We start from the raw sequence: 26,479 nt of genomic DNA, 5'->3' as shown, positions 1-26,479 counted from the left end.
GAAACTCAAAGAGAAACAGCGAATCAACAGTGAAGAAAATCTAGCAAGCAGGAGAACGTTTTAAATCTAATTATCGGAGTCGGCGCTGTTGTGTGTGAAAGATAAGTTAGATGCCAAGACCCGCCTTTCGTTGCTTCTGATTTGTTTATTGCGTGATGCCTTCGGGCTCAAGGACTCCGTACACAGATAGAGCGTTCTGATTGGCCAGGCTGAACTCGAGCCTGGCGCAGGCTTGTCCTCAACGGTGCGACCCTAGACCATCCTGCTAGGCAAAACTATTTTTGGCCGCTAGGGTGCGTCTAGATTTCTAGGCTACCAAAACTCTACACACAAGGAAACAATGACACAACACTGGGAAATATACCATTCACATCACCATTTCCAATGGCTAAACGAATGGGCTTTTTGTACATGGCTGATTGGTGTTCAGTTTTGCAAGTAAGTGCGTTCAGGTGTGTATTTGAGTGGTTGCAATTACCCGATGTGTTTTGTGTTTTGGATACATGTGTTTAACAAATGGTACTCTGAGATTTCATTTTTGACCGAAGTGTCTATGTATGACATAGAGAGTAGTATGCAGGACCAAGTGTGTTGCATAAAGGAGTGTGTTGCAGAATTGCAACTAAAGTGCAAAGCAGCACTTTTGTTTAAGGTATAGGTATAGGTGTTTGAGATATGGCAACAAAACTTAAAGTTGTGTTACTTTAGTCTAAGCATGGGTCTATAGTGTTCAAGCAACGGGCAAAAACTGTAACTCCATTGTACCTGCAGTTCCCATTGCAGTTCCACTAGGGGCGATCACGAGCAAGTGATCAAACAATGGGGGTCTATGGGGCTAGACGGCTAAAGTGGTCTGTTTCACCTGATTGTCATTGAAAAATCGAAGATTGGATTTTAGTTTCAGCAAGCTCAATATGGATTATAGGTCGAAAATTGAATGAACAATTACTTATGGCCCTTTGGTTTCTCACAGGCTTGGTCGATGTTGCCCATACCACACTAGCACCCTGCTAATGAATGACATCACTGACACGTTTGAAAGGCTTTTTAGAACAATTAAGCGACTTAAAAAATCTAATACTCAGCCGTGTGTATTTTCTTTGACCCCCCTTTCGCATACAATATTCCGATTTCTACATAAGAAATTATATCCAGAGAAAAGTGGATTTTAGGAGAAACTCCATTCACCTCCATTCATTAACACTTGCTCGCGATCGCCCTCTCGTTGCAGTACCATGGGGAAGTATTTAGTGAGTGGTCGTTCTCCCCCTATTAGACATTCTCTGCCATAGCTGTCACGACCAAACGTTAGTGATTGGGTAAAATCAGGCCCAATCGTTTCAAACTTCAACAGAGTTCACGCCTCCTGCCTGAAATCGATTCTGAATGGAGTAGGTCCAGACCCTCTGTAAAATATTAGTACGACCAGGCTAACTCCATCCCCTACTGCAACTACTTTTATGTATGTAAATGAGTGTGTGCACGTGTGCTTCTCTGTCTAAGTTTTCGCTTGTGAGTGTGAGTGGTGGGGGTAAAGGGGCATGTTTGCCTGCATTTGTGTGTGATTTATGTGTCTGTCTGTGTGTGTATATGTTCACTTCTAAGTAAGTGTGTGTGAGTAATGGTGTGTGTGTATGTGTGTCTGTGAGGGTGAGTGTGTGTGCATGCGTGTGGGTGTGTTTATGCATGTGTTTGTGTACGGTTTTACGTGTGTCTGTGTGCAGGTGCGTGTACAGTATGTGTGCGTTTGCCTGCCTGTCTACTGTGTGTGTATGTATGTGTCTGTCTGTGTGTATTTGTGTGTGTGTGTGTGTGTGTGTGTGTGTGTGTCTGTGCTTGTCTGTGTTTGTGTGCATGTATTCCTGCATGTGTGTGTGTGTGTGTGTGTGTGTGTGTGTGTGCGTGACAGGACCATCTAGCAACCCTTCACTCAACACCACCATCTACAGGCTGATGGGTAGGGTTGGGTATCGTTTGAATTTGAACGATTCCGATTTCGATTCCTTGTTTTATTCCGGTTCCTAACGATTCTCAATTCCGATTCTTATAAGAGGCAGGGTCAAAAAAGTTTGGATATCTTAAATGAGCTAGCTAACCAACGGTCTGATCTTCTCCATCAATTTTAATTCTATGAACTTTTTACTTTTTATGAACTTTACTATAAATTTCTCACAGGGCTGTTTTCAACTACAATATAAATATCAAATCTATGAACTGTCGTCTTGTTGCCTCAGCTCGGTTATGCAAACACCTTCTTCGTTGTTGTTTAGCGGCTTCTTCTTCCGGTTCGTGGACTGGGAATCAATACTAGGAATTGAAATTTAAACTTTTGAGCGATTCCGGGAGAATCGGAAAGCTAGTCCCGGTTCCCATCGATTCTCGATTCTCGATTCTCGATACCCAACCCTACTGATGGGTGTAGTCACTAAATGTAAAAATAAATTAAACTAGATGCACCGCATAGCGGTACACAATATGAACGCCGCTCAATTCTGCAAATTCTCTCCACAAAACAAAATTACGCTTGTCAACTTTCCTGTATCTCCGATTTGTACAATATATGTATATATCTCCTGCTCTTGCAGCTCACATAAATGAGTGTGTGCATGAGTGAGTTTGCTTGTATAAAAGTGTGTGTGTGTGTGTGCATGTGTGGAATCTGTGGATGTGTGTTTATCTGTGCGTGTGAATCTGTTAATGTGTGGGTGCGTACTTAGTTACTTTTTAAACTAAGCCCCCTGCCGCCTCAACATAAAAATGGCAACCGGTTTTGCCAATACTCACTTTATTGGAATTTAACAATTACGCAATTTTAACAGTAACGTCAACAATATATCGTAACAACCTGCAAAAAGTCATAACAGGGAGGTATCTAAAAAATACTTTAACCTACTGAGATACTGAAATACAGATGAATAACCTATGTTTGTTCAATAATGGCTAGCCAGTATATCAAATAAGGAAGGCCTATAGATAGAAACTGTGGTAATAAAATATGAAGATTTTGGTAGTTTGGGCTTTTCGTTTATCCTTCTACTGTAGCCATTTAGCCATTTAGTATAGGCTTGATGAATATGCTAATGAAATTACAGATTAATGGTTTGGAAAATAGTAGCGCGTAGCACCTACTCTTACCGAAACAAAACTATTAGAAGAAAAAACTTAGGGGCAGCATTGCATTTCGTTGCCTAATGGGCAGATAGCTTGTCGATTAGGCTACTTTCCTAAAAATGTTGAGGCTATTTGTTATCGCATTGCATCACAAGCTATGTGGTTAACGTCACAACACTATTTACACCTAGCAAGGATAGGCTATAGCTAGACTACTGGCATTGAGTAGGCCTATTATATTCACATCTGCTTCATTTGTTTGATTACGTTTCTAAACATATACCAAACATTTACCAACTTCATTTATTATGAGTCTGACAGTAACACGGTTACGTGCAAGACAACAAGTCACGTAAGAGATTAAATCGTTTAGCTTACTGTAACATGAGAAATCCAGTACGGCACTGAGCTCCTTCTTCTTCTTTGTTCTTCTTCTCTCTGATCTCTCATTCACTGAGCAGCGCCAGCGCCACACACCAGAGGCAGCCAGGCTGCAGTGTTTTTCTACCCATGTAGAACGTTGTTGCATTAGCTCCGGTTTTGACGTTCGTGTGTAAAATCGTAATAAATTCATAATTGTTTTATTTGGTAAGCCCGGGGTGGCCAGGGACACAGCTACAGGGGCACGGGCCACCCTAGGCCTCTGTGTACGGCCACGTTGAGGGACCATTCACTAAATGTACACATAAATACATTTATTATAGCCCCCCACGGATGAAATTCCACAAAACTTGGCAGACTCCCAGAGGATGTCAGGTTAATAATACACATGAAATTTGGTGCAGTTCATAACATCTCATCTGAAGATAGGGGCGATTAAAGCAATATTACATTGCATTTCCATTTTTTCACCATGGGGGTGCAAATCACAAATGACTGATTATAAGCTAAGTTGATGCGGGCTCTTGAGACCAACATACCATAAACATTTTGTCATCCTCGCTGCCACGGTTCAGGTAGTTATTTAGGAAAAACTGCATTTTTTGGGGTTTCGGGGGGGGCCAGCAAGGGGAAATTTTTCCGTAAAAGTCTTCTGGGGCTACATGCCCACCAAGTGTGCCCTGGTTTACGGTGTCCCAGGAATCGTTGACCAAAAATTCAGGAAGTAGATGACGGAGAAAAAAAAAAAAACTTTGACATTTGAAATTATTTTGGTTTACTGGTGTCTTATTTCTAGAGGGGTGACTTACTCTTGTCCTTTGAAATCCAATGGTCTATCCCTTGACTTGTCACTCCTCATGGATATCACACTGGGTACAGGAGAGCGAGGCCTTTTTAACCTGTAAACCCAGAAACACATGAGAGTTTAATTTCCACATAAAACCACAGACAAACAAGAGCATCTCTAAGATGCAGCGTGCTTGATCTCTCTTTTTTTCTGGAATGGTTTTGGGGCTTTAAAAATTAAACTATGTAGCTCTGAACTGAAGATAAGACTATCCATCAAGATCCAGTGCAGTCGGAAAGTTTTCTCCTCACACTTTTTTCTCCTCAAACTACACACAATGCTCCAGTAGTCCGGGTGATTTGTAAATTTAGAAAAAACTGACTACTGAAGTACTCAGACCCATTGTTTTTTTTTTTTTTTTAAAGATATTTTTTTGGGCTTTTATGCCTTTAATGAGATAGGACAGTGTAGGGTGACAGGAAACGAGTGGGAGAGAGAGTAGGGTGGGATCCGGAAAGGACCACGGGGCGGGAATCGAACCCGGGTCGCCGGCGTGCGGTGCAGGTGCCCCAGCCAGTCGCGCCACGACTGGGGCCAGACCCATTGTTTTGACACAGATAAGGGGAAGGGTACAAGAACATTTCTGCAGCATTGAAAGTACACAACATGGAAGTTTGAGATTGAGATGTCATTTTCAAAATCGAAATCTTGGTACCCTTGTTAGCAAACCAAGACTACTGTGCTCTTCGAGTGATTTTTTAGCAAAATATGAAAAACTTGAAACAGTCCGAAAATTTCCCAGCTGCACTGTATGTGCGCTTGCTGCCCCACCAACTCAAATAGGCCTCGAAAGAATGTCAGATGCGAGCGTTTGAGGTCAGCCTACCTGTCCGGCTCCTCTGGTTCACCTGGAGGATCCCTCAGCTGGGGGCTGGCAGCAAACTTCTGGACACTCCCCCCACCAGGCACCCGAGAGCTCATATCCTCTGGACCAAATGCTCCTTTAGTCCAGACTTGCTCGTTAGCACCCCCTGGCTGCTCCTTAAGGAACCCCCTTTTTAAAGAGTCTTTTAACATGTTGTCTTCTCCCCAAGTTTGCTCAGTAACTACCCCTGGCTGCTCCTCAGGGAAATCCCTTTTCAAAGAGTCTTTTAACATGTTCTCTTCTCGCCAGGTTTGCTCAGTAGCCCCCCCTGGTGGCTCCTTAGGGAAACTCATCTTGAAAGGGTCTGTCTCCACTCCCTCCTCCTCTGAGTAGTTCACCTCATTTCACCTCCTAGAATTGGGTGACCATTGGGTCAGATGGAATCCATTCAGAACAATGACTATATAGTTGAATTGAACATACATTTTCAAATAGCATGACAATGTTTTGCTAAAATCAATAATCCAAAATTTAAAACAATTTATTCTGCAATTAGGGTTCAATTGGAATGTTGTGTAAAATGCAAATAAAAACATAATGTGATAATACACATCTTATAACTACATATTTAGGAGCATAAAGGACACATACAATATGACACAATCAAATGTTAAAAATGTTGATTATTTCATGTAAAATATATGTTGGTTTTGAATTTAATGTCAGCAACATATATGGTTAAAAAAAACAAAAAAAAAACAAGCACAAACCCGATGGGAGGGTGCTCAGTGGTAGCAGGGGAGGGGCATGAGAGTATACAATAAAAATGTTGTCCCCGCAATCTGCCAGATCTGCCAACTGCAGCTTTAATTTTTAAGGTTTACTATGACTTTGGTTAACAGCTTCAACTCTTCTGGGAAGGCTGTCCACAAGGTTTAGGAGTGTGTCTGTCTATGGGAATTTTTGACCATTCATCCAGAAGCTCATTTGTAAGGTCAGATCCTGAGGTTGGACGAGGGTACTGGCCATAGACATCTATGGTGGCTCTCAGTAACAGGCTGATATCACTGCTAATGGAGCATATGGAGTACAACACATTGGCAAACGCGAGATGCCAAACCCCCAAAAAACAAAAGGAACTGTAATTACTTCAGTAAATTGATATGTTCCTAGATTTTCAACCATAACTGCAAATCAACCATTTTGACCAAAACTCAACATTGATATAACATCTTTTGCTATCTGGGATACAGCCCTATCCACAACACACAACATATCAACAGCAACAACACACATCCCAAGTGATTAAATACAGCTTTCAGCAAGAACCCAAAAGACTTAGTTGCATCATGAATGTCACAGAGAGCAAAACATGAAAATAAAATCATGGGTCCCTTTTTAGCCACCAGCTGGTCTGAAGTCACTGAAATCAGCACAACAAAAGTTTAATTAAGTGATAATATGTGTTTCAGGCATACGCCACAGCACCTCCACCTCAAGCTCTGACTAACACCAGTGAGGGTGAGGGACTACCTGTCACTGCACACTATAGGCTACTAGACTATCCATCTGGCATGATGAAATAACACAAGGTAACCAACTCTATAATGCTCACAGAAAACAAATTACAGCTCTAAAACAGAGCATTAATCAGAGATCATTGGAAAGCCAACTAAACCGCACAGTTGTGTTAAAGTTAAAGTGCTCACATTTTCTAAAGTAACTGCTAAGTAACTCTATTTAAGTAGTGTCCTGAAATGGCCACCAAGCAACTGCACATGTTAACAAGACGAGGAACGGCCAGGAACAGCCTGTATATGGTCAAGAAGGGATGAGACTGGTTTGGGGCAGGTGGCAACAACACGAGTGCAGTGTTGCAAAAGACATTCGGTGTGTTTTGCTCATGTCATGGGCTATCAACAGTTAACTTGGACATCAGGATATCAGTAGGCTAGTAATGTAGACTACTAGACTATTTGATGATACGTCTCTGGGAGACTCCTCGAGGGGCGGGGGCTAAGTTTGCTGTGGTGTTGCAAGTTATCTAAATAAATGATTAGACCTGCCTAGCCTCCAATCGTTGAACAAGAAGGAAAATGCCCTGTGGCAAGCGTGCATATGTGTAGGCTATTGATTTGTAATGAGATTGAGATTCGCCTCTTGTGTTGTCGCAATGGTGGAGGCCGCCTTGGTTGGAGAATCTGATATTGAGGTCAAGTCGTAATAGGTCTACCTACCTCGAGCAGGACACAAGACTTCCGCACGAGTTTCCGAGCAAAAAATCCGACCCGACTTTGTGTTTTGTTTGTGTTGTTTTTTTCCCCCTCTATCGGAGGTCTGACTGTCCGTCGTGGCATGAAAGGCCTGCAGAACATGAGCGCACAGAAAATGCAATAGGGTGGATTCGGGTAATGTGGGACACTTTTTGCAATTTTGACTTTGTTATATTTTTGTGAATTTATTTAAAACATGATATCAACAAATCATACCTCAAAATAATCCTTAAGATGTGTCCTAACTAGATCAGGAGAAAAAAATGGAATACCATGTATAGAATTGACGTTATATACTTATTAGTGGTCATTGCACCAAAACCCAAAATAACGTCAGAATTTGACAATCTGGGACAGTTTGTTTGATAATCTGGGACAATCACCTGTGTGTGTGTTTGTGTGTACTACAGTGTGTGTGGGGTGTGTGTGTGTGTATGTGTGTGTACCTGTAGGTCTGATAGAGCTACAAAGGGCCTTGTAAACTTTTAAATGGGTACTGTAGTTTAAAGTAGGGACAATGTAGCCTAACTGGTGAAATGATGGCCTATGCGCTAGTTAGCTCGATCGCTAAATTTAGCTAAATTTAGCTCAATTTAGCTAAACTGGACATAATTAGACAATTTGTTAGAAAACAGTGAAAATATAGTGATAGTTAGACTAGCTGAACTGTGGTCTACATTCAACAACCTTTAATATGAAAATTTCAACTTAATTCATGGATATTTTCCTCATTTATAGTACTGTCCCAGATTATCAAATCATGCTGTCCCACATTATCAGACATTTGATAAAGTGGGACAGCAGAGAAATATCAAATAAAAAATGAACTAAAACAGATTTCAAAGACATGAATGCATATATTGCTTCTATAACAGGTCCCAAACATAAATTAATAACAATGAGGAACTTTGTTTCATTTTTGCCAAAATAAAACCTTAACATTAATTATGCCAAATTCCTATGTCACTGACCATGTTGAGCAGTTACAGTGGGGAGCATCTGAAAGACATTGGCCACGACTCTTTTCTTGACATCACTCCTGTGATGTCATGCTATTTCAGTCACAGACACCCATGGTAGACCAATACTAAAGGTTTTGATGACTGTATTTACTTTAAGCACAGAATAAACCACCCAAACCTTAAGTGTCCCACATTACCAAGTGTCCCACATTACCCGAATCCACCCTATTTTGGACATGAAAAAATGCATTGCACTCGACTAGACCTACACCTAGGCTACAGTAGAACTACGGCACAAAAAATGCTTTGTTTTTCTCTGTCGTATGACAGTAGTTCGTTTTTTGTAAATGACAAAAAAAAACCTTACGAAAGGGAAAGTGAAAGGAGATCGGCCCAAACAAACAATTAGACTACAGCCTTTTAGCTTTAAGTTCTCTCACATCTGATATTTCCCTCTTTTTTTATGTGCCAGAGTTAGGCTATGCGATTATACCTGTAGGCTTAATGAAAAAGAAGGCTAAAGCTGGGGGAACTTTATAATGTCGACTCACCTTGCACCTTCAGCTCTTCCACTCAGTAGCCTGACGATAATAAGGCGGAGTCAAGTCATGTGAATGTATTGCTGACAACGACGCACCTGTCCACTAGATGGCGATGTAGGCCTATGGTAGGTGTCTAGTCATGGGTTTCATCAGGTCCCTTGTGTTATATTCGGCTCCTTCTAAACTGATTCAGCATATCTAATGTCGGCCCAAATGGGCAACACGTTATTAGTTTGCTGGCACAAGCTCCATTCAGTGCATTCTCTCTCATGTCCCGTCTCAGGTGTCCCAGTCCAACAGGTCCGTGGAACAACAATTCCTTTTACATATTCAAGCATGACTATCTTTGCTTTGACCATGCAGTCTGCATTCATAATCTAGGCACTTGATTTGATACACCTGTGGAAAGGGAGCAGATGAAAGTACACCCCAAGGTAGTGCAAGCAGCCCTTTTCTTAGAGTATAGATTTTGCCAAGTCCAAGTTGTGACTTTTGCTATGCACACATACGTTTTCTCATAAGAAGATTTTAACCTCACCATGTGCATTCCACAATGAATAGCCTATACAGTCCCCTCCAAAAGTATTGGAACACATGCTAAAGTTGCTAAATGCTAAATGCAATTTTAAAATCTAAAATTGGAAATTGATCTTAATGCCTTAAATGAAAAAAAGTAGGAAATATTCAACCTTTCAGGACATCAATTGCCTTTGTGAATGAATAATGTATTGTAAATAAATAAATGTTTTCCTGAAAATACAGGTGTCATACGTATTGGAATGCCTATGTTAACCTATGTGATAAAATTCCCAGAGGCTAGCAGATTTTTATTTGTTTTATTTTTTAAATGCCAGTTATTTCATGCATCCGGGACACTATGCACCCTGACGAAGTCCCCTTGGCCTTTGTAATTAAAATAACCCCACATCAACACTATACCCTTCACCATACTAAGAGATTGGCATGGTCTTATTTCAGTTAGCCTATTAGCTGGTTTCATTCTTATTGAGCTCAATGCAGTTTTGAGTTTGCGTTAACAGAGCATCCACTTTCAGAGGAACATCATGCATGCATAATTGTGAAGCCTACATCTAGGGCTACTGAATATCCCAGTAATCTATCCATTCATCCATCCATCCATCCATCCTCTCCTCTGTAAGTACCCCGCCCATATAAAAACACCCTCTGGCACATCTGTAATCCCCTCTAATGACTAGGCCAGGAGTACACAGAAGCATTCACACATCTCACATCATAAATCTCACTGGAGCATTCACACATCTCTCGTTTATTGCTAGCATCACATACACCAGAATCATAAAGTATGGCACCTACTACACAACATTGCACACGCGCACGCGCACGCACACGCACAAACACACCATTGCATCTGTAGACTCTCACACATGGATGTGTTGGAATTTGAAGCCAGATCCCTCAGTCTCTGTAGCCCACACCCCCCTGCTCCCCCCCCTCCTCCTCCTCCTCCTCTTGCTCCTCCTCCTCCTCTTCCTCTTCCTCGTGCTGGTCACGGCCATCGACAGGAGTGGGATGATCTGATTGGCTCAGGGCGGTAGCTCCCACTTCCTCTTCCTGAGTACACTCCACCATGCTGCTGATCAGGTCATGTGACTGCGGCTCTGCGCTGGGGTCGAGCAGCGGCTGACCCGGCAAGATCTGCAGAGGACAGAGCACAGCCGTGAGGTGTGTGTGTGTGTGTGTGTGTGTGTGTGTGTCCTCAAGGAATTGGGGCACAATGATCCTGTCCTTTCAGTGCCTCTCACTGCAGAAGCAGTGAGTCCCTTTCAAAGGCCTGTGGGTCACATGTGAGTTTTGATGCCACAGGTACAGTAGTGAAAAGACTAAGCAGACCGACAGAGAGATCAGGGGCCGGTTTCACTAAGATAGACTGTGACTATAACTTAGACTAAGGCAGGGGTCGGCAACCTGCGGCTCCAGAGCCGCATGCGGCTCTTTAGCGCAATCCTGGTGGCTCCCTGGAGCGTCTTCATTGCCTTCATTGCCTGGACCGAATCATTTGCTTTCATTGCCATTGCGGAAGGATTGCCTGCATGTTTGCTTTGTAATGAGAAGTTGGCGAACAACAAAAAGAGAAAGACATTTAGAAAGACATTTTCAGGGAAGGCATGCTACATTTGCAGCCGACTACCCAGTTGGGACTGAGAGAAAAAGTGTGATTGCAGTACCCTACTTCTGGAGAAATTTTGTTGCAACCTGAGAGATATTAAAACGTGGAAAACAACGTTTCACGGATGGTGATTACACAAAGTTGAACTTCAAGCACCATATACAGCGGAGTAGTCCCTTGGTGTGTCATTCTCTCCGAGATGCGCTGCAGGGAAAAACATCTAATCATGAAAGCTCATTATGTAGCCTAGTTGTAGCCTACTTAGTCATTTTGATAGGCTAATATAGATAATATACACTTACAGCCTGTGTTGCCTTCATATAAGGCTTACATAAGGCTTTTCATTTTCTGCGGCTCCAGACAGATTTATTTTTTGTTTTGTTGGTCCAAAATGGCTCTTTGAACATTTTGGGTTGCCGACCCCTGGACTAAGGGGATAGTTAGACTTAGCATAGACGTCTAAATAATACTGTTGTACAAAGCAGTTAAGACACTGACTATCCTAAGTAGGGCTAGATGCAAAGAATAGGGTAATCTGGGTATTTTAAGACAAAAAACATGGCGGACCGAGTGGACACTAACTGCGCAGTAGCTTTTACTCACTCAGAGAACCTGTGCATTTTGGAGGAGTTTAACATGTTTAAAGACTTTTTTGTGTGATGCATGTAGTGGCCACTGGCCAGTGTGGTAGTCGTTGCTGGCGAACATAACAAATAAATATTTTGCTCCCGTCTCGTCCTAGCCACCCATGTTCTATCCCACTTCACCTATCGATACAGCGTAACGTTAGCTGGCTAGGAAGCTAAGTTACTTTCACCATGCAACCTACCAGTCCGCATGCTCTTTTAATGTGTGCATGACACATTTGAGGTCGTTTACATTTTATTTGTATATAGGCAGGAACATACATTGTTGCCTAAATCTAGCCAGGTTAGTTTAAAGCAGACACTGTTGACTATAGGACTGAAGCCCTACAGGCTAGCCTGCTTATTTCAAATGGATAAGCTAATGTAATTTAGCACATTTTCTGTTGTTACCATTGTGATATAGCACTTTAGACACATGTTAGTCTGGGGGTGAGGTGTCTATTTTTTTAAAGTCTAACATGAGATAGTCTTAACTTTTGTGAAACTGGCTTACTTGCATTAGACTGGTCTATAAAGAAATGTAAGACCTATTTTAACCCATAGACTAGTCTATACCTTAGTGAAACCGGCCCCTGGACACATCTCCCTATACCAAGGTGTTCTGTCTGATGAGTCTGGGGCTCACACACCTGTTGTGCAGATGCTGTCTGAGAGGAGAACATACCTGCCATAGCAAACTGGCTGAGCGAGTGGCACAGAGGAGGTGCTCCTGTCCCTGAAGAGGCTGTATGCCACTTCTCACTTGCTATCTTAGGGGCTCTTGTCAAAGCCTTCACACCTCACCCAGACTTAAAAGCTTATATAAATGAGTGCTTCGGGGTACTACTGGGAAATCCCTCATCAACATTACCTCCCTGTTTCCTCCGTGTAGATGTTGCACACTGCATTACATGTAACATGATTACTCAATGGGAATGCCTGAGGAAGAAGGGAAGTCGGGTGGAGGACTTCCATGTCAGAGCCTTGGCACAGGTGGTGCAGTGTGTGTCAATTGATGATGCAAGTGTGTGTGTGTGTGTGTGTGTGTGTTACCTCAATAAATGTGGTGAAGTGTGTGCAATTGATGATGCAAGGCAGTTGATTCAGTCAATTCAAGTGGTGGCCCTAAGGGAGTCAGAAGGAAACGATAAGAGTGGAGAACTGGTCATCTCAGAGGTCTGCAAAGGCAATCTTAAAAAAAGAATTGCAGATGGCAAATACAACCCTGCCCTATGCTTAGCTGAGGAAATGCCCAAAGAAACATCCATGAATTCTCTGGGAAGATTGTAACACGGAAGCACAGAAGTTTTGGGTTGTCGACATCTGTGGTGAGAGCCACACTTTCCTTACATGGTGGTGACCGGGATAATCTACACTAGCTTCCAGAGCTGCTCCCTCATGGTGGCGACCGGGATAATCTCCACTACCCTCCAGAGCTGCTCCCTCATGTGAGTAGGATGTGCTCATACCTGCCATTGTGGACTGGTGTGATGGTGCCACATTTCGAAGGCAGCAGCCTAACTGCTAGCTCTGCTTATGTGGAAGCGGAATTCAAAAATGTGAAGCGTGGCCTGTTTAAACACGACAACTTGCCCATTCGCCTGGACCGATTTGTAAGCAGACACCTGAGTTATATTGAAGGGTAGATGAGACTTTCCTCTGCAGCTGTCTCAGCTAACAGCATAAGAGCAGAAAGAAATGAAGATGACACATCCTCAATAAGTTGTGATGAAAGCAAGACAGAAGACAACCCAAACATTGAGGAACCCGTGGAAAATTGGAGAGGCCTGGCTGTACCCCCAAAGAAGAGAAAGTCCTATCTGACTCCATGCCCAGAGTGGCTTCACGTTGACATGGCTCCTAAGAAAAGTAAAACGCAAATCTGCCTTCTACAAAATGGCAATTTCTCAAAGCCTATAAAGGTAGGCAAGACGCATGTAAGTCAACCAATACATGTGCATTTGACTCACTCTGTCAGTGTCTCTGCTGCGCTTTCTGTGACAGTGCAGATTTCAGAAATTATATCCACAGTCATCAAGAAAACACAAACATATTCCAACTTGTTACTATCATTGTGGCAAAAGGAATGCTGTGTGTGTGATACCATCAGACCGAGGGCTGAACTCCTGCTAAACATTTTCAGCTCAAGGGAGCTGAGGTCAGGGGTAAGGCGGGTTAATGCAGCATGCAACATTGCTTACCTAGTGACATCTCTGATGAGGACACTCCTAGTCTGGTGACCGAGATTCAGTGTTCCAACCCAGGATGCCGTCAAGGTTCAGCCCATCGCAGGGAGGTTCCTCTCATACCTGTTGATGTGGGCACACTACAGAGAGGGCATCGCAGGGAGGTTCCTCTCATACTTGTTGATGTGGGCACACTACAGAGAGGGCATCGCAGGGAGGTTCCTCTCATACCTGTTGATGTGGGCACACTACGGAGAGAGGGCATCGCAGGGAGGTTCCTCTCATACCTGTTGATGTGGGCACACTACAGAGAGAGGGCATCGCAGGGAGGTTCCTCTCATACCTGTTGATGTGGGCACACTACAGAGAGAGGGCATCGCAGGGAGGTTCCTCTCATTACTGTTGATGTGGGCACACCACAGGTTGCAGCAACAAGACGTTTTTTAACCTCGAATGAAAAACTGAATTTATTTTCTAAATAAAAAACCCAATTTCAGTTTAAGTTTCTTCACAAGATTATCAATATGGGGTTTAAAAGTCAGAGTGTCATCGAGCAGTATACCAAGGTATTTGTACTGTTTGACCACCTCTATTTCCTTTCCCTGACGGGTAAGTACTGTTGTATAGTCTGATCACGTGAAAACCGAAGTAGCACAAATGTTTCTTTCAACGGCACAAATCAGCACAAACATAGCACAAACGATTGAGACCATTTTGGGGAGTTTTGGACATTGATGGGGGGCTGGTGACGTCACGCGAGTAATAAATAAACCATAATAACATAGAAAATATAGTCGCACAAATGTTTATTTTAACGGCACAAATCGGCACAAACGATCGAGACAATTTTTGGAAGATTTGGACATGTATGGGGGGCTGAGTGACATCACTGGCCAGAAAATGTAAACTTTAATTTCTTAAAACCCTTAACAGCACAAACGATAATTTAAATAATTTAAACTGGCACAAACGTAGCACAAACGAATAGCAGTGTTTTTGATCATTTTTGAATAACATGGGGGGCCAGCTTCTCGCAGGTCATATTTTAGAAATGGGTTTATTTACTATGAACAGACCATTCATAACTTTGGCAACAAATGCTTAACTGATGATGAATTATGCATGAACAATAAATTACTAATGATGAACAAACTATTAACTAATAAGTAACAAATGCTTAATACATTATGCATTGTGTACAGTTATTATGAAGTGTTACCAAAAAAGCAACTATAAAATGGTCAGAAATATCAACCATTGAGATCAATCAAATCAGAGTCCCATCCCATCCAAATAAAATAATAAAAAATAGAAAAGGCCAAAGAGATCACAGTATGGTACATTTCTCTGCTGCTCTTGCCTCTTCCTCCTGCCTTCTTCTAAGCTCTTCTCTAGCTCTCTCCAACTCTAACCTGTCCTTATTGTGTTTCTCCAGGTCCTCCCATTCTCTATTTCTCTTCTCCTCAGTCTCTTTCAGAATCTGTACCTTCCTTATGTCAAGCTCTGCTTCAGCCCTCTGGTACATCTCAGTGGTGTAGTAGCCTCCTCCATTCTTATCTACCATCTCATCAATCTTCTGCAGCAGCTCTGTGACCTGAGACCGATTCTCTGAGTCCTCGTTGTTAAACACGTGATATCCGCCATGGCACTGCTTAGTGAACTCTTTAAGTTCTTACACTTACTGGTAAATTGTTCAATGGGTCTTCCCCTCAGTTGGTCTCCGTGAGTGAATAGCACCATTGTGTACTTGGCTGATTCTTCACCATAGATTGATTTAATCATTTCAACTGTGTACTGCTCCTCTTGTGTGAATCTACAGTCTAGCCGGATCACAACCAGGAACACATGGGGCCCCGGCGAGGACAGAGGGATGCACTCTAAGATCCTGCTCATGATGACTCCATTACTGTTCCCTGTGTCAAACAGGCCTGGAGTATCAACAACATACACACTTCTCCCATCAAGCTTTGCTCTTCCCATCACACACCTCGGTGTCACAGAGTAGGGGAGGAATCCTGACATGAAAACATCCCTCCCCAGGATGGTGTTTCCTGAAGCGCTCTTTCCCACTCCAGTCTTCCCCAGCAGCACAATCCTCAAAGCCTCACGCCTCTCTGTGGAGTTAAAGAGACTCTTGACTCACTGCTGATGTGAAACATGTCCTGAAAGATCTCACCTGTGATTTTCAGGTGCCTATAGAAAGTCATCATACCCTTGTTTTGTCTTACAGCCTGAAATCAAAACCCAATAAAAAAAAAAAAAAATCCAATTTTATTACAACATCAAAATAAAGTCAACAGTTCAGAAAATCAATTAAAAAAATAAACTAGCATAACAGGGTTGGAAAAGTAATCATACCCCTGACTTAATACTTTGTAGAGCTTCCTTTTGCTTTCATTACAGCCATCAATCTGTTTGGATATGTCTCTAAAGCTAGGCATACACTGCGATTTTTGGCCCATTTTGATACGATTTTTGAGTTGTGCGACTATTTTGGGGATCGGGCCGAATTTTGGCTCAGTCATGCGTCTCGTATCGTTTAGTATACATGGGGTAACCAGAAGCTACTACCACCTCACGACCACCTCCTGATCGATCAGATGAAAATCAAACCTGTTAGAAATCCTGGTCGCCCCTCATGAGGATACGAGCCGATTTACCTCAACCTGTCACACTACACATACGCGAACACAGATACGGACGACAAAACAAGCCGTGCTGCCATAGTCCGCTTATTATAAGTGACTTGAGCTTGGTTTTGGGCGTGAAGTTGCGAGTTGCACGCAGTGTCTACACATACACAGAGGGCATCTTGAACCTATGCCTCTGCGTTTACTCTACGCTGTAACTGTAGGCTTCTCTAACATGACCACCCCAGAAATGGAACAAGGGTTCGGGGAGGGGATGCTAACTTTTTGGGATCGCTTCTTTAGGGCTTATTTTCGCTTCTTATTTCTCCTCACGTGACCTGACAACCCTGAAAGCAAGTAGACAACACGGAGCCGTATGGCAGCACAGCGGATAAAGTTCCGGATTGAAGAGTCGGACGAGTTGTGTATGGACGTACAGTGTGAGCAGTCAGATCGCATCCGAGCATCGGATCGTTTAGTGTGAGAACAGGAATCGTGAGCTGCCCCTGCGAATACACTCGTACAGTATGAGCAGCAGCGATTGAAAAAATGGCACAGTGTATGCCCATATAAAAGTAACTGGACATCACTCTTGGAGACCTTGGCCTGTACTGGCAGACTGGACATCACTCTTGGAGACCTTGGCCTGTACTGGCAAACTGGCGGTTGAACATTTGCGAGTAGTTGCAAAACATCACTCAAAAATGTAGCAAAATATGATCATTAGGGCGCAGTCTGGAGCCTTGCTTCATCTATCGGTTCCTCTGTGTCTCCTGTTTTCCCAGTCTGTGTGAGCATGTGTGTGTGCACAAGAGTGTGTGTGTCTCCCTAATCATTTCTAACACGTAATGTAATTACTTGAGATAACAGAACTGGGCAAATATGCATGGTTTTAACAAGTGGGCAGCGATTGATATTCCATAGTGGACATAGTAGTGAAACAAAGAGTCATTACCTCCTCCTCGCTGTGTCTCAGGCACTGCTGAGCGCTGAAGATCCTCCACCAAAACAGAGTTATGTTTTTTAAGAGCCTCATAAAACTTCTCTTGTGCTTTGGCTCCTTTCTTCTCCAGCATGGTTATGAGGACAGAGTTCTGACTCTGGCTGGTTGTTCCACCTTTTTCCACCTCTTCCCTCTCCAGGCGAGAGAGGACCCCGCCACTCTCCAGGTGGACAAGAAGAGGTGCAAGGACACCAAGACGCATCTCAAGCTCCCCCTTGTGCTTCTTGAAAAACTCTTGGCCTGATTTTAAAACAAAAACGGTAATAGGAGAGAAGTGATGTAATTTGTTTGATAGTACCTCTCCAAATGACTGGTTAGGCAACTCTTCAGATGGTCATGGACATTGAAATGGATGAAAACATACCTTGTCTTCCCCATACGGAACTGGCCATGGCTGTGAAAACACTGGAAAAGACAACAGAACACAAAGAGCTTAGTCACCCATTAACCCTTTGGGCGCCAGGTTTTTATGAAATAATTTACATAAAAAGGTCAAAAGGCCATGGCTTCATAGTAGGGATGGCGAAAACTAAAAAAAATCTTGACCGACCACCGAGCCTCCTTAGCCGGTTGAAACCGGTTAACCGATTAGTTTAAAATATGCTACGCTGTTTAATAACAGCCATTTCGGGCAGCGCTTGCAATTTCGCAACTCTGTGGCATCTCTATGCCGCTCTGCCGCTCACTCACACATACACTTCCCCGGCGCCGCCCATCCTCACGTCACTTTTTTTTTAAATCCCCTACAGCGCGAAACACGAGTCCTGCAAACCAGCAAAGAGCTTATGTAAGTGCAGGAGAAATGGCTCCTTAGTTTCGAAATTGTTTGGGTATAAGGTGATCGTGCTGAAAATAAATGCGTTCGTCTAGTGTTAGAATCTCATTTGAAACATTGGCGCGGCTCATTTAAGAAAATGACAGCTCTGAAGAGACGCCCTTTTAGTTAGAGATGCACCGATTGCAATTTTTTGGCCGATTCCGATTTCCGATTTTTCATAGAATTTGACCTGCCGATACCGATTTTAGCCGATTCCAATTCAATTTCTTCTAACCACTTTACAGCACAAACAAAGACTTATTTTCTAGCCTATAGTTTCTTTAATACAACATGTTAACCCTTTCATGCACGCATTATGAAAAAAAGTGTCTAGATTTTTTTAGTATTGATTTTATTACTCTATATGAGCCCAATATTGAAAATCAGTTGGAATTTTTTAAAAATATGCTTTTATATAGAAGTTATGTTATTGTCCACGTATGTGGACAGTGCGCAACAAAGGGGTAAAAAAGAATAAAATGTAATGACAGAAAATGTGGAAACTATGGCCCTCTACTTCCTCCATACTACCCACCCAGCCCTCTACTACACCCATACTACCCACCCACCTCTCTACTACCTCCATACTACCCGCCCAACCCCTCTACTACCCCCATTATTGCTCACCGACCCTCACCCACCCCTCTACTACCCCCATATTACCCACCTCTACTACCACCACTACCCAACCACCCCTCTACTACATCCATACTACCCACCCCTCTACTACTAATCCACCCACACCTCTAGTACTCTCATACCCATCCCTCTACTACCCACCCAACCCTCTACTACCCCCATATTACCATACCACCTTGGCATTACCACATGTAATTAGGTCATTATTTATAAATATGTTTACCAAATGTTTGTTTCTTTGCAATTTAAAGCAATTAAAATCATATTTGAAAAAAAACAAAAAAAAAAAGTCCTAGTTACAAAATCTAATTTTTGGCCATTTAACTCCTCTGTTGCACAACGTCCACATACGTGGACAGTTGCTTTTTAGGGTCTACAAACTCTATTTTACATCTGATTTAATTTCTGAAAACAGAGAGTTGTTCAACACACTCTCCTGTACAGCATAATATTTTTTTTTACATGATTTTGCCTTCTTGAGTACTGGCTTTTTACAGATATGCCTGGAGCATTCAGCATATGGCCATTACTGTCACTCATGTTGAATTGATGATGTCATCAAGCAGTCAATATTCCAAATATAAGATGATACATATTGTTAATATATTGCCAAGGACCTACTAAAACTGCCCTGAAGTGGATTGGTGTATATCAACATGATAAATAAGTAGAAAACAGAGTTAAAGTTACTGTCCACGCATGTGGACGTTGCGCATGAAAGGGTTAATATAGAAATGTAATCAACTTATCATTGGCTGGTAGAAAAAATTGAATAGACAGATTCTTCTTCAAGTCTTCTTCAGCTGCAGTATTCCCAGTGTGGGACATTAATTTCACACATAGGCCTATTAGTAGAAATGCACTGTATAGGAACACTATTTTTTTTCTTCTCACATCCAATATCCAACTGTAAATATCTTCAGAATACTGATAACTGGAAAGCTTGGTGTACATGTGCTACATAGACTGAGATGTTGGAAAATGACAACAACAAAAAAACTAATTTTGAGAAGCCTTGAAACACAGCAAATGACATACATTCTCAGTCCACACTCTTCTTTGAACTTTCGCGATTGCTTGTGGATACTAAGGAAGTGTCCATATTTGGATGGCATAACGTCATGCAGGAGAAACACAGCTTTCCAACGACACCACGCATGATATGTTTTGTATCACGGTCGCGGTAGTTTATGACACGTTAGAATGCTAAATTTGGCGAATTTAGAAGAAATATACAGGCGTGATCAGACAAAAGGTAATGAAATAAACCTCTAAATGTGTAAATCGGACTTAGTTGTTGTAGTAGTGTGAAAGAATACATGATAAGTTGGCAAACCGAAGCAAGACTATGTTTATTCCTGCCGTGTCTTGCCTGGAGTATAAAGGCTATGTCGCTGCGTATTGATAGCGCTTGTGGTTCAGCTGTGGGCACGCAAGCGGCAAGGACGGGCTTTGATGAGCGCTGTATCCTGAAGTGACAGCTTAGTAAATTCCACGCAATATGGCAAAGCAGCATTCGCTGCATAGAAAAACTCAGTATTAGTGCATCCAGCCCTGACTGTTGGCTTTTGCTAGCTTCATCAAACTTTGCAAACTCAGTGTGATGTTGTTACAAATACGTGCGAGTGCATTCGACCAGCATAAAATCGGCATGTCTCAGACTGACCGGCCGGTCGCCGGTCATGGCCGATCACGTGAAAATCGCCCGATTCCGGTCACCAGCCGATCGATCGGTGCATCTCTACTTTTAGTGCTAATGAACATGTTGATCAGATGTTGAAATGTAGATGTGATGTATTTACAAATCTAAGTCCATCTTATGCGGGGTGTTGCCTAATAGACTGCAACACGATAAAACCAATGGATAAAACATGAACCTTCATAATGCGTTAAAAGACCGGCCAAAGCAGGTCTAACTCACTATGGGCCAGATGTACTAAGACAGTGCTAATAGCGACTTTTTGTATGCGCAGAGTGCGAACGCTGTGCTTTGCTATATTGCGTGGAATTTACTAAGCTATCACTTCATTACGTTAACTGCGTTCCGTGCCGCCCATTCCCGCCCCCTTTACCACGCCATTTGCGCATGCAAAGCTGAACAACGAGCGCAGTTGAATATTGCAACATTAAAAACGAATCAAAGTTTAGCGATCATACATGAAATAAAGAGATGTCAACGAGCAACGACAGACAGAGTACAGTTAGGCCTAGTAGTTCCACTAATCCACTTAAAAAAATACTTGAACTATTTACTGCACGTAGACTTGGGATATGATTTAATGCCTAACAGATTGGGAAGTGTAGGCTATGTCGTGAAAGAGAAAATACGATTTTAGAAAGGCAAACAAAAGTTAAGGTTGCTTTTGACATAGTACAATGAAGAAAACAGTTTTTCAACGCAAAATAGTCGTGCGCTGTTTTCATACATCTGGCGGAATACTTAATCAATCGCTATTAGCACCTCTCCTCCCCTGTACTTGCGCGTTACACCCATTTTCAGCTGATCCGCCCAGGAATTAATATGCATGACACGGAAAAGCGCAAATAGCCATTTTCAGCCCCCACGGCAGGCAGTCTGCGCGTTTCCCTCATTGCGGCCTGTCTGTACATATCCTCCCCATGTTTATACGCGCACGTTACGCCTGAAATGGGCGCAAAACGTTAGTACATCTGGCCCAAAGTGTCTTAATAACGGACAGAACAACACTTTGTATACATTTAATTATTTTATTTTGCAAAAAGACAAGTGTCAACTTCTGTTAAGGGCAACATCTCCTAAGCCATAACATACAATGGCCAACATGGCCTACAGCTGTTCTTAAGAATATAACATCAAACTAGAAAGCATTTCCCGGTGGGAAAGTGCGAAGTGTGCTTGCTCCGACGCGCCACGAGAGCGCCCCGGCAGGATAAGCGACAGCTCGCCCTCAGGTCAAAGCGCCAAAGTTTGGCCAAGATGCAAAGCTGCTTCGAGTTTGGCGACGTTGCCCTCGATTGCCGAATTCTTACACTGACCTGACAAGTTGCCTAGGTTCATCAGTGGTATGTCCCAGAGCACCTCCAATGTAAAAATGTAGATGTCATCCCAAAGACGTAAAGAGATATGAGCCAAAATGCATTTTTGCTTATTGCGGCGCCCCCTAGTGGCCAAATTTCAACACATTTACTGAGGCTACTTTGGATGGTGTCCATAATCATCCCGCCAAATATGGTCTCGATACCTCACAGCGTTTCCGAGATTTGACCTCACTTCCTGTTTGGACGCTTCACCATCGAATTTGATTGGCTGTCACGGGCGAACGCTTTGATGTATGAAAATGAAATGTACACCTCTAAGGTCTGTAGACCTTGTGTTGAATTAAGTATGAGTTGTTCACGTGTAGCTAGCATGAAACACGTAACCACTGAAGGAAGGAGGGAGCCTAAGGAACTAGGCATATTTCTAGAACAAATACGAGTAATGTTAGGAGTATAGCTATCCTGTTATGCGGGAACATCCGCAGTTTACTCACTGTTGAATAAGTTGCAATGTGTTATAGCCTCAAATGGATGGTAAAATAAACAGGACGACTCACCTGTTCAAATGATGTAATAGGATAAAATTTGGTTTTGATATGTCAAAGCAACCAGGCTGTTACTGGTTAACATTTCTGAATATGAAATCGATTTTGGATTGGTTGCATGTGATAAAAGCTATGCCATTTCCTGTCCAGACAGCATTCATATTCAGAAATACTGTACACCGGCAACAAAGACACACACACACACACACACACACACACACACACACACACACACACACACACACACACACACAAACAACTCTTTCAAACAGAAACGTCAGTCCGTTACATCTGCCTCTTGTCCACAAACTACTAACTGCGATTACATTCTAATTAAAATCCTCCTTGCCTCACGCACACCGCAGACAGGGCGACCGCTCTACTTCCGGTGTTTCGCCGGCTTTGGGATTGATTTACCCAGAATGCTCAGGTCAATACAAATCATCCAAAACACACCGTCAGTATGAAACATCGTGTGATTGTCTAGTATATATACCAAATGAACACATGTATTTTAACAGAGCAGAAGTCCATACTTATCCGCTCTGTGCCAAGCAATGCTCTCTGTTTGCCAGCCAATCAGCAACTCGCGTCATCGACAGTTCTGTCGACAGTTTATCGACAGTTTTCTGCCTCAGGCCAATCAGCATCTCGGATTGTCGACAGTTTATCGACAGTTCTCTGCTTAAGGCCAATCAGCAGCTTGGATTGTCGACAGTTCTCTGTTTCTCAGGGCCAATCAGCAGCTCGGATTATCTACAGTTTTTTGAACTACGGCGGCAACGAGAGTGTTTTCACTGAGTGAGTAAAACTAAAATTAAGAAAATATTTCGAATGTATTTGCGCAACATTGTCACCCCAGAGCACTTTTACAATGTACTAACATGGAATTTGTCTATGTAGGCCTATTACGGTTTTGGTATTTAAAGATAGATAATTAGTTAGCTATTTATGCTAATTCGCGAATAACTAGCATTATCGAACGTCGACACGTCAGGCGTCCTGTTTACACATGTAAACTATATTTACATTTCGAATTTCTACTCCAAACTGTAGTAATTACATCTACACAGTCTAGGGAAGCTAGCCAAATAGTCTGATCAAAGATAAAATGCATTTTGAGAGCTCGCCAGCATGTAATGTAATGTAATGTAAGGCATTGCATTGGAAATGAATGGGGTTGTACACGATGCTACAGTGTAAACATGTGACGATCACTGAACACACACAACATATAATTATGAAAAGACCATACAGTTAGTATCTTTAGACCCTTAAGATTATAATATCACCACGTGAAATCAAAAGATAAAGTTGAAGTTTATGTTTTATGCATTAACAATAAGCCTGTTTTTTAATTGCTAAATGCATTAACCCTGGGGGTCATTATTTACCTGTTGTGTCACGTTATGTTAATTTGTTATGTTATTCACTATGTTTCAATAGTGAATGTGTAGTACTAGGATATCATTAGTCTTATGTGTGTTATTCCTGGTAATATTGCAATTATATGTAGTTTAACCTGTAATGCTCGCTCAATGCAGTGCTCGTTTAATACTGTGCTGTGTCATTTCACTGTGCTAGCTCCAGGCGTTGCAGCAGAGGGACGACCACTGGCACCAGCGGCGGCAGCGGGCTCAGCAGCGGCGGCGGAAGCGGTGGCAGTGGCAGTGCCAGCGACAGCGCCGGGCCCAGCAGCAGCGGCGGTGGATCGTCCTCCGACAGCAGCAACTGTGGTGCCGACAGCAGCAGCAAGGGTGGCGGTGACACTGGCAGCAGCACCGGCTGTGGCAGCATCGGTGCCTGTTCTGCCAGCGCCGTTACGGCTACTGGCGCCATTACCGCCTGCCCCCTCAGCTGCTGTCCTGGCCGTACCACCAACAGCTGCTGCAGCTGCAACAGGACCTTTTCGTGCTACACAGCCTCTCCTCCTGGACCTCTCACTGCCCCAACAGACTGTGAGGGTGCTCCCCATCCCTCCCCCCCCCCAAACGCTCCCTCGGACAACGCCAGCCCCACACGTCCTCCCTCTGCCGCTGGCCGCCGCACATCACGCCGGCCCTCAGGTGCCTGCACTGCAGCTGCTGGACAGGACAGCAAGGACAACAAGCAGTGCAGGCAGCACCTCCTGCTCAGCCTGTCTCTTCATACAAAACTGAATGGGCGAGGAGGAAGAGGGCTGAGCAGAGGGCAGCGGCACAGACAGGGACAGTCACCGACAGACACACCCGCTACGGTACATTTTTGTTCTGCCGTGGCGGGTAAGAGTGTGGAGGCCTGGCTGAGGGAGATGAAGGGGAGGGACCAGGGTCGAGCCCCAGACTGATTTAGCACTCTTGCTTGGGCAGGTGTATATAGTTGTTTGCAGTGGGGACCACAAGGACCTGGACCTTGCCGCGGTGTGGAGGCTTTCAACAAACACCGGTCCATCCACCCTGCCACAACTCTTCTACAGCACACTGACACTATTTAAGAAAAAAAATGCTGTGTGTGCTCCTCCCTGATGTGCTGTTGTTGTTCTGCACCTGTGCTTTGACACCTCACACTGTCTATGCTGTCACCTGTGCTTTGACACCTTGCACTGCCTTTGCTGTCACCTGTGCTGTGACACCTTACACTGCCTACTGCCTACTATGTTGTTGTTGATGTGCTGTGTACTGTACAAAAAAACCCTAATTGTATGCCATGTGTATTCCTCCCTGATGTGCTGCTGTTCTAAACCAGGTTGTTGTTGCTCTGTACCTGTGCACCACCTGTGCTTTGACACCTTGCACTGCCTATGATGTTATGGATGTGCTGTGTAAAACAAAAAAATAACTAATTGTATGTCTTGTGCGTTCCCCCCTGATGTGCTGCTGTGGTTCTGCAATTATATGTGCTGTTGTTGTTCTGCACCTGTGCTTTGACACCTTACACTGCCTATGCTGTTGTTGATGGATGTGCTGTGAAAAAAAACAGAATTGTATGCCATGTCTGTTCCTCCCTGACAGGTCGCTGTTCTAAACCAGGTTATTGGTGTTCTTCACCTGTGCTTTGACACCTTACACTGCCTATGCAGTCACCTGTGCATTGACACCTTACACTGCCTATGCTGTCACCTGTGCTTTGACACCTTACACTGCCTATGCTGTCACCTGTGCTTTGATACCTTACATTGCCTATGTTGTGATTGATGTGCTGTGTAAAAAAATAATAGTAATAATTCTATGTGATGTGTGTTCCCCCTGATATGCTGTTGTTATTCTGCACCTGTGCTTTGACACCTTACACTGCCCTGTGTTCTCATTGATGTGTGTGCTGTGTAAAACTGGCCATGCACCCTTCCAGGGGCCAGTAGCAGATCCAGATCCAGCCGAGCCAGTGGCTGGGACCAGTTATTTCCAGGCCCAAGCTGTTGTTTGACCCCTTTTTACTGAGGATTCTATTTCATGGACCTTTATTATGCATTAATTCAGTCATATGACTTCATATTTCTAATAAATTGTGTTGTTATATACTGTTATCATTGTTGTCGTGTCCTATGAAACAAATAAGATCCTATATCAATTTTAAAGCAATAAACAGTGTTTATATAGATAATAATAATAATAATACGTGTTTATATAGCTAATCATAATAACAATGATCATATTTATTGTATAATTTAGTGGAATTAACACAGGAGATAAAAAGACATACTGTAAATGAAAAATATATTTATTGCATTAACTATAGGTTCAACACAACATATTTAATCATTGTAATAATTAGAACATGTATATAAGGTTTCCATATTATACATACGCCGATTTTACAGTAGGCTTCCATCGGGATTCGAACCTGCGACTAGGAGTGCAATTGCATGCTAACCACACGTCTTAGGTCACGTTTTTATGTTAAGTGCGCATGCGCGCACATAGCGCGGGAAAAGAGAAGAATGCTTGGGGTCTTGGATAAAGCACCCCA

General features: G+C 43.0%; 1 protein-coding gene and 1 pseudogene across 2 annotated transcripts in view; both read right to left on the bottom strand.

The window, feature by feature from the left end:
- Window positions 1-8,982, bottom strand: part of LOC134079211 (uncharacterized) — a 36,163-nt gene extending 27,181 nt beyond the window's left edge. Inside the window, exons 1-5 of one of the 2 annotated variants that reach the window (XM_062535410.1) lie at window positions 8,931-8,944; window positions 7,634-7,662; window positions 7,382-7,508; window positions 5,166-5,555; window positions 4,302-4,391 (exon numbers count right to left, since the gene is read on the bottom strand). In XM_062535410.1, the coding sequence (XP_062391394.1) occupies window positions 4,302-4,391; window positions 5,166-5,497 (422 nt within the window). In that variant the 5' untranslated portion in view covers window positions 5,498-5,555; window positions 7,382-7,508; window positions 7,634-7,662; window positions 8,931-8,944. Of the gene's footprint in view, window positions 1-4,301; window positions 4,392-5,165; window positions 5,556-7,381; window positions 7,509-7,633; window positions 7,663-8,930 lie in introns of both variants that reach the window. The other variant, XM_062535409.1, reaches the window with a different exon arrangement.
- Window positions 8,983-14,759: 5,777 nt separating this feature from the next.
- Window positions 14,760-17,628, bottom strand: LOC134079213 (GTPase IMAP family member 9-like; annotated as a pseudogene).
- Between the last annotated feature and the right edge of the window lie 8,851 nt (window positions 17,629-26,479).

The sequence above is a fragment of the Sardina pilchardus genome, chromosome 4 (assembly GCF_963854185.1).
Source record: "Sardina pilchardus chromosome 4, fSarPil1.1, whole genome shotgun sequence".
In the NCBI taxonomy this organism is placed as follows: Eukaryota; Metazoa; Chordata; class Actinopteri; order Clupeiformes; family Clupeidae; genus Sardina; species Sardina pilchardus.
This window is presented reverse-complemented; position numbering and strand designations above follow the sequence as displayed.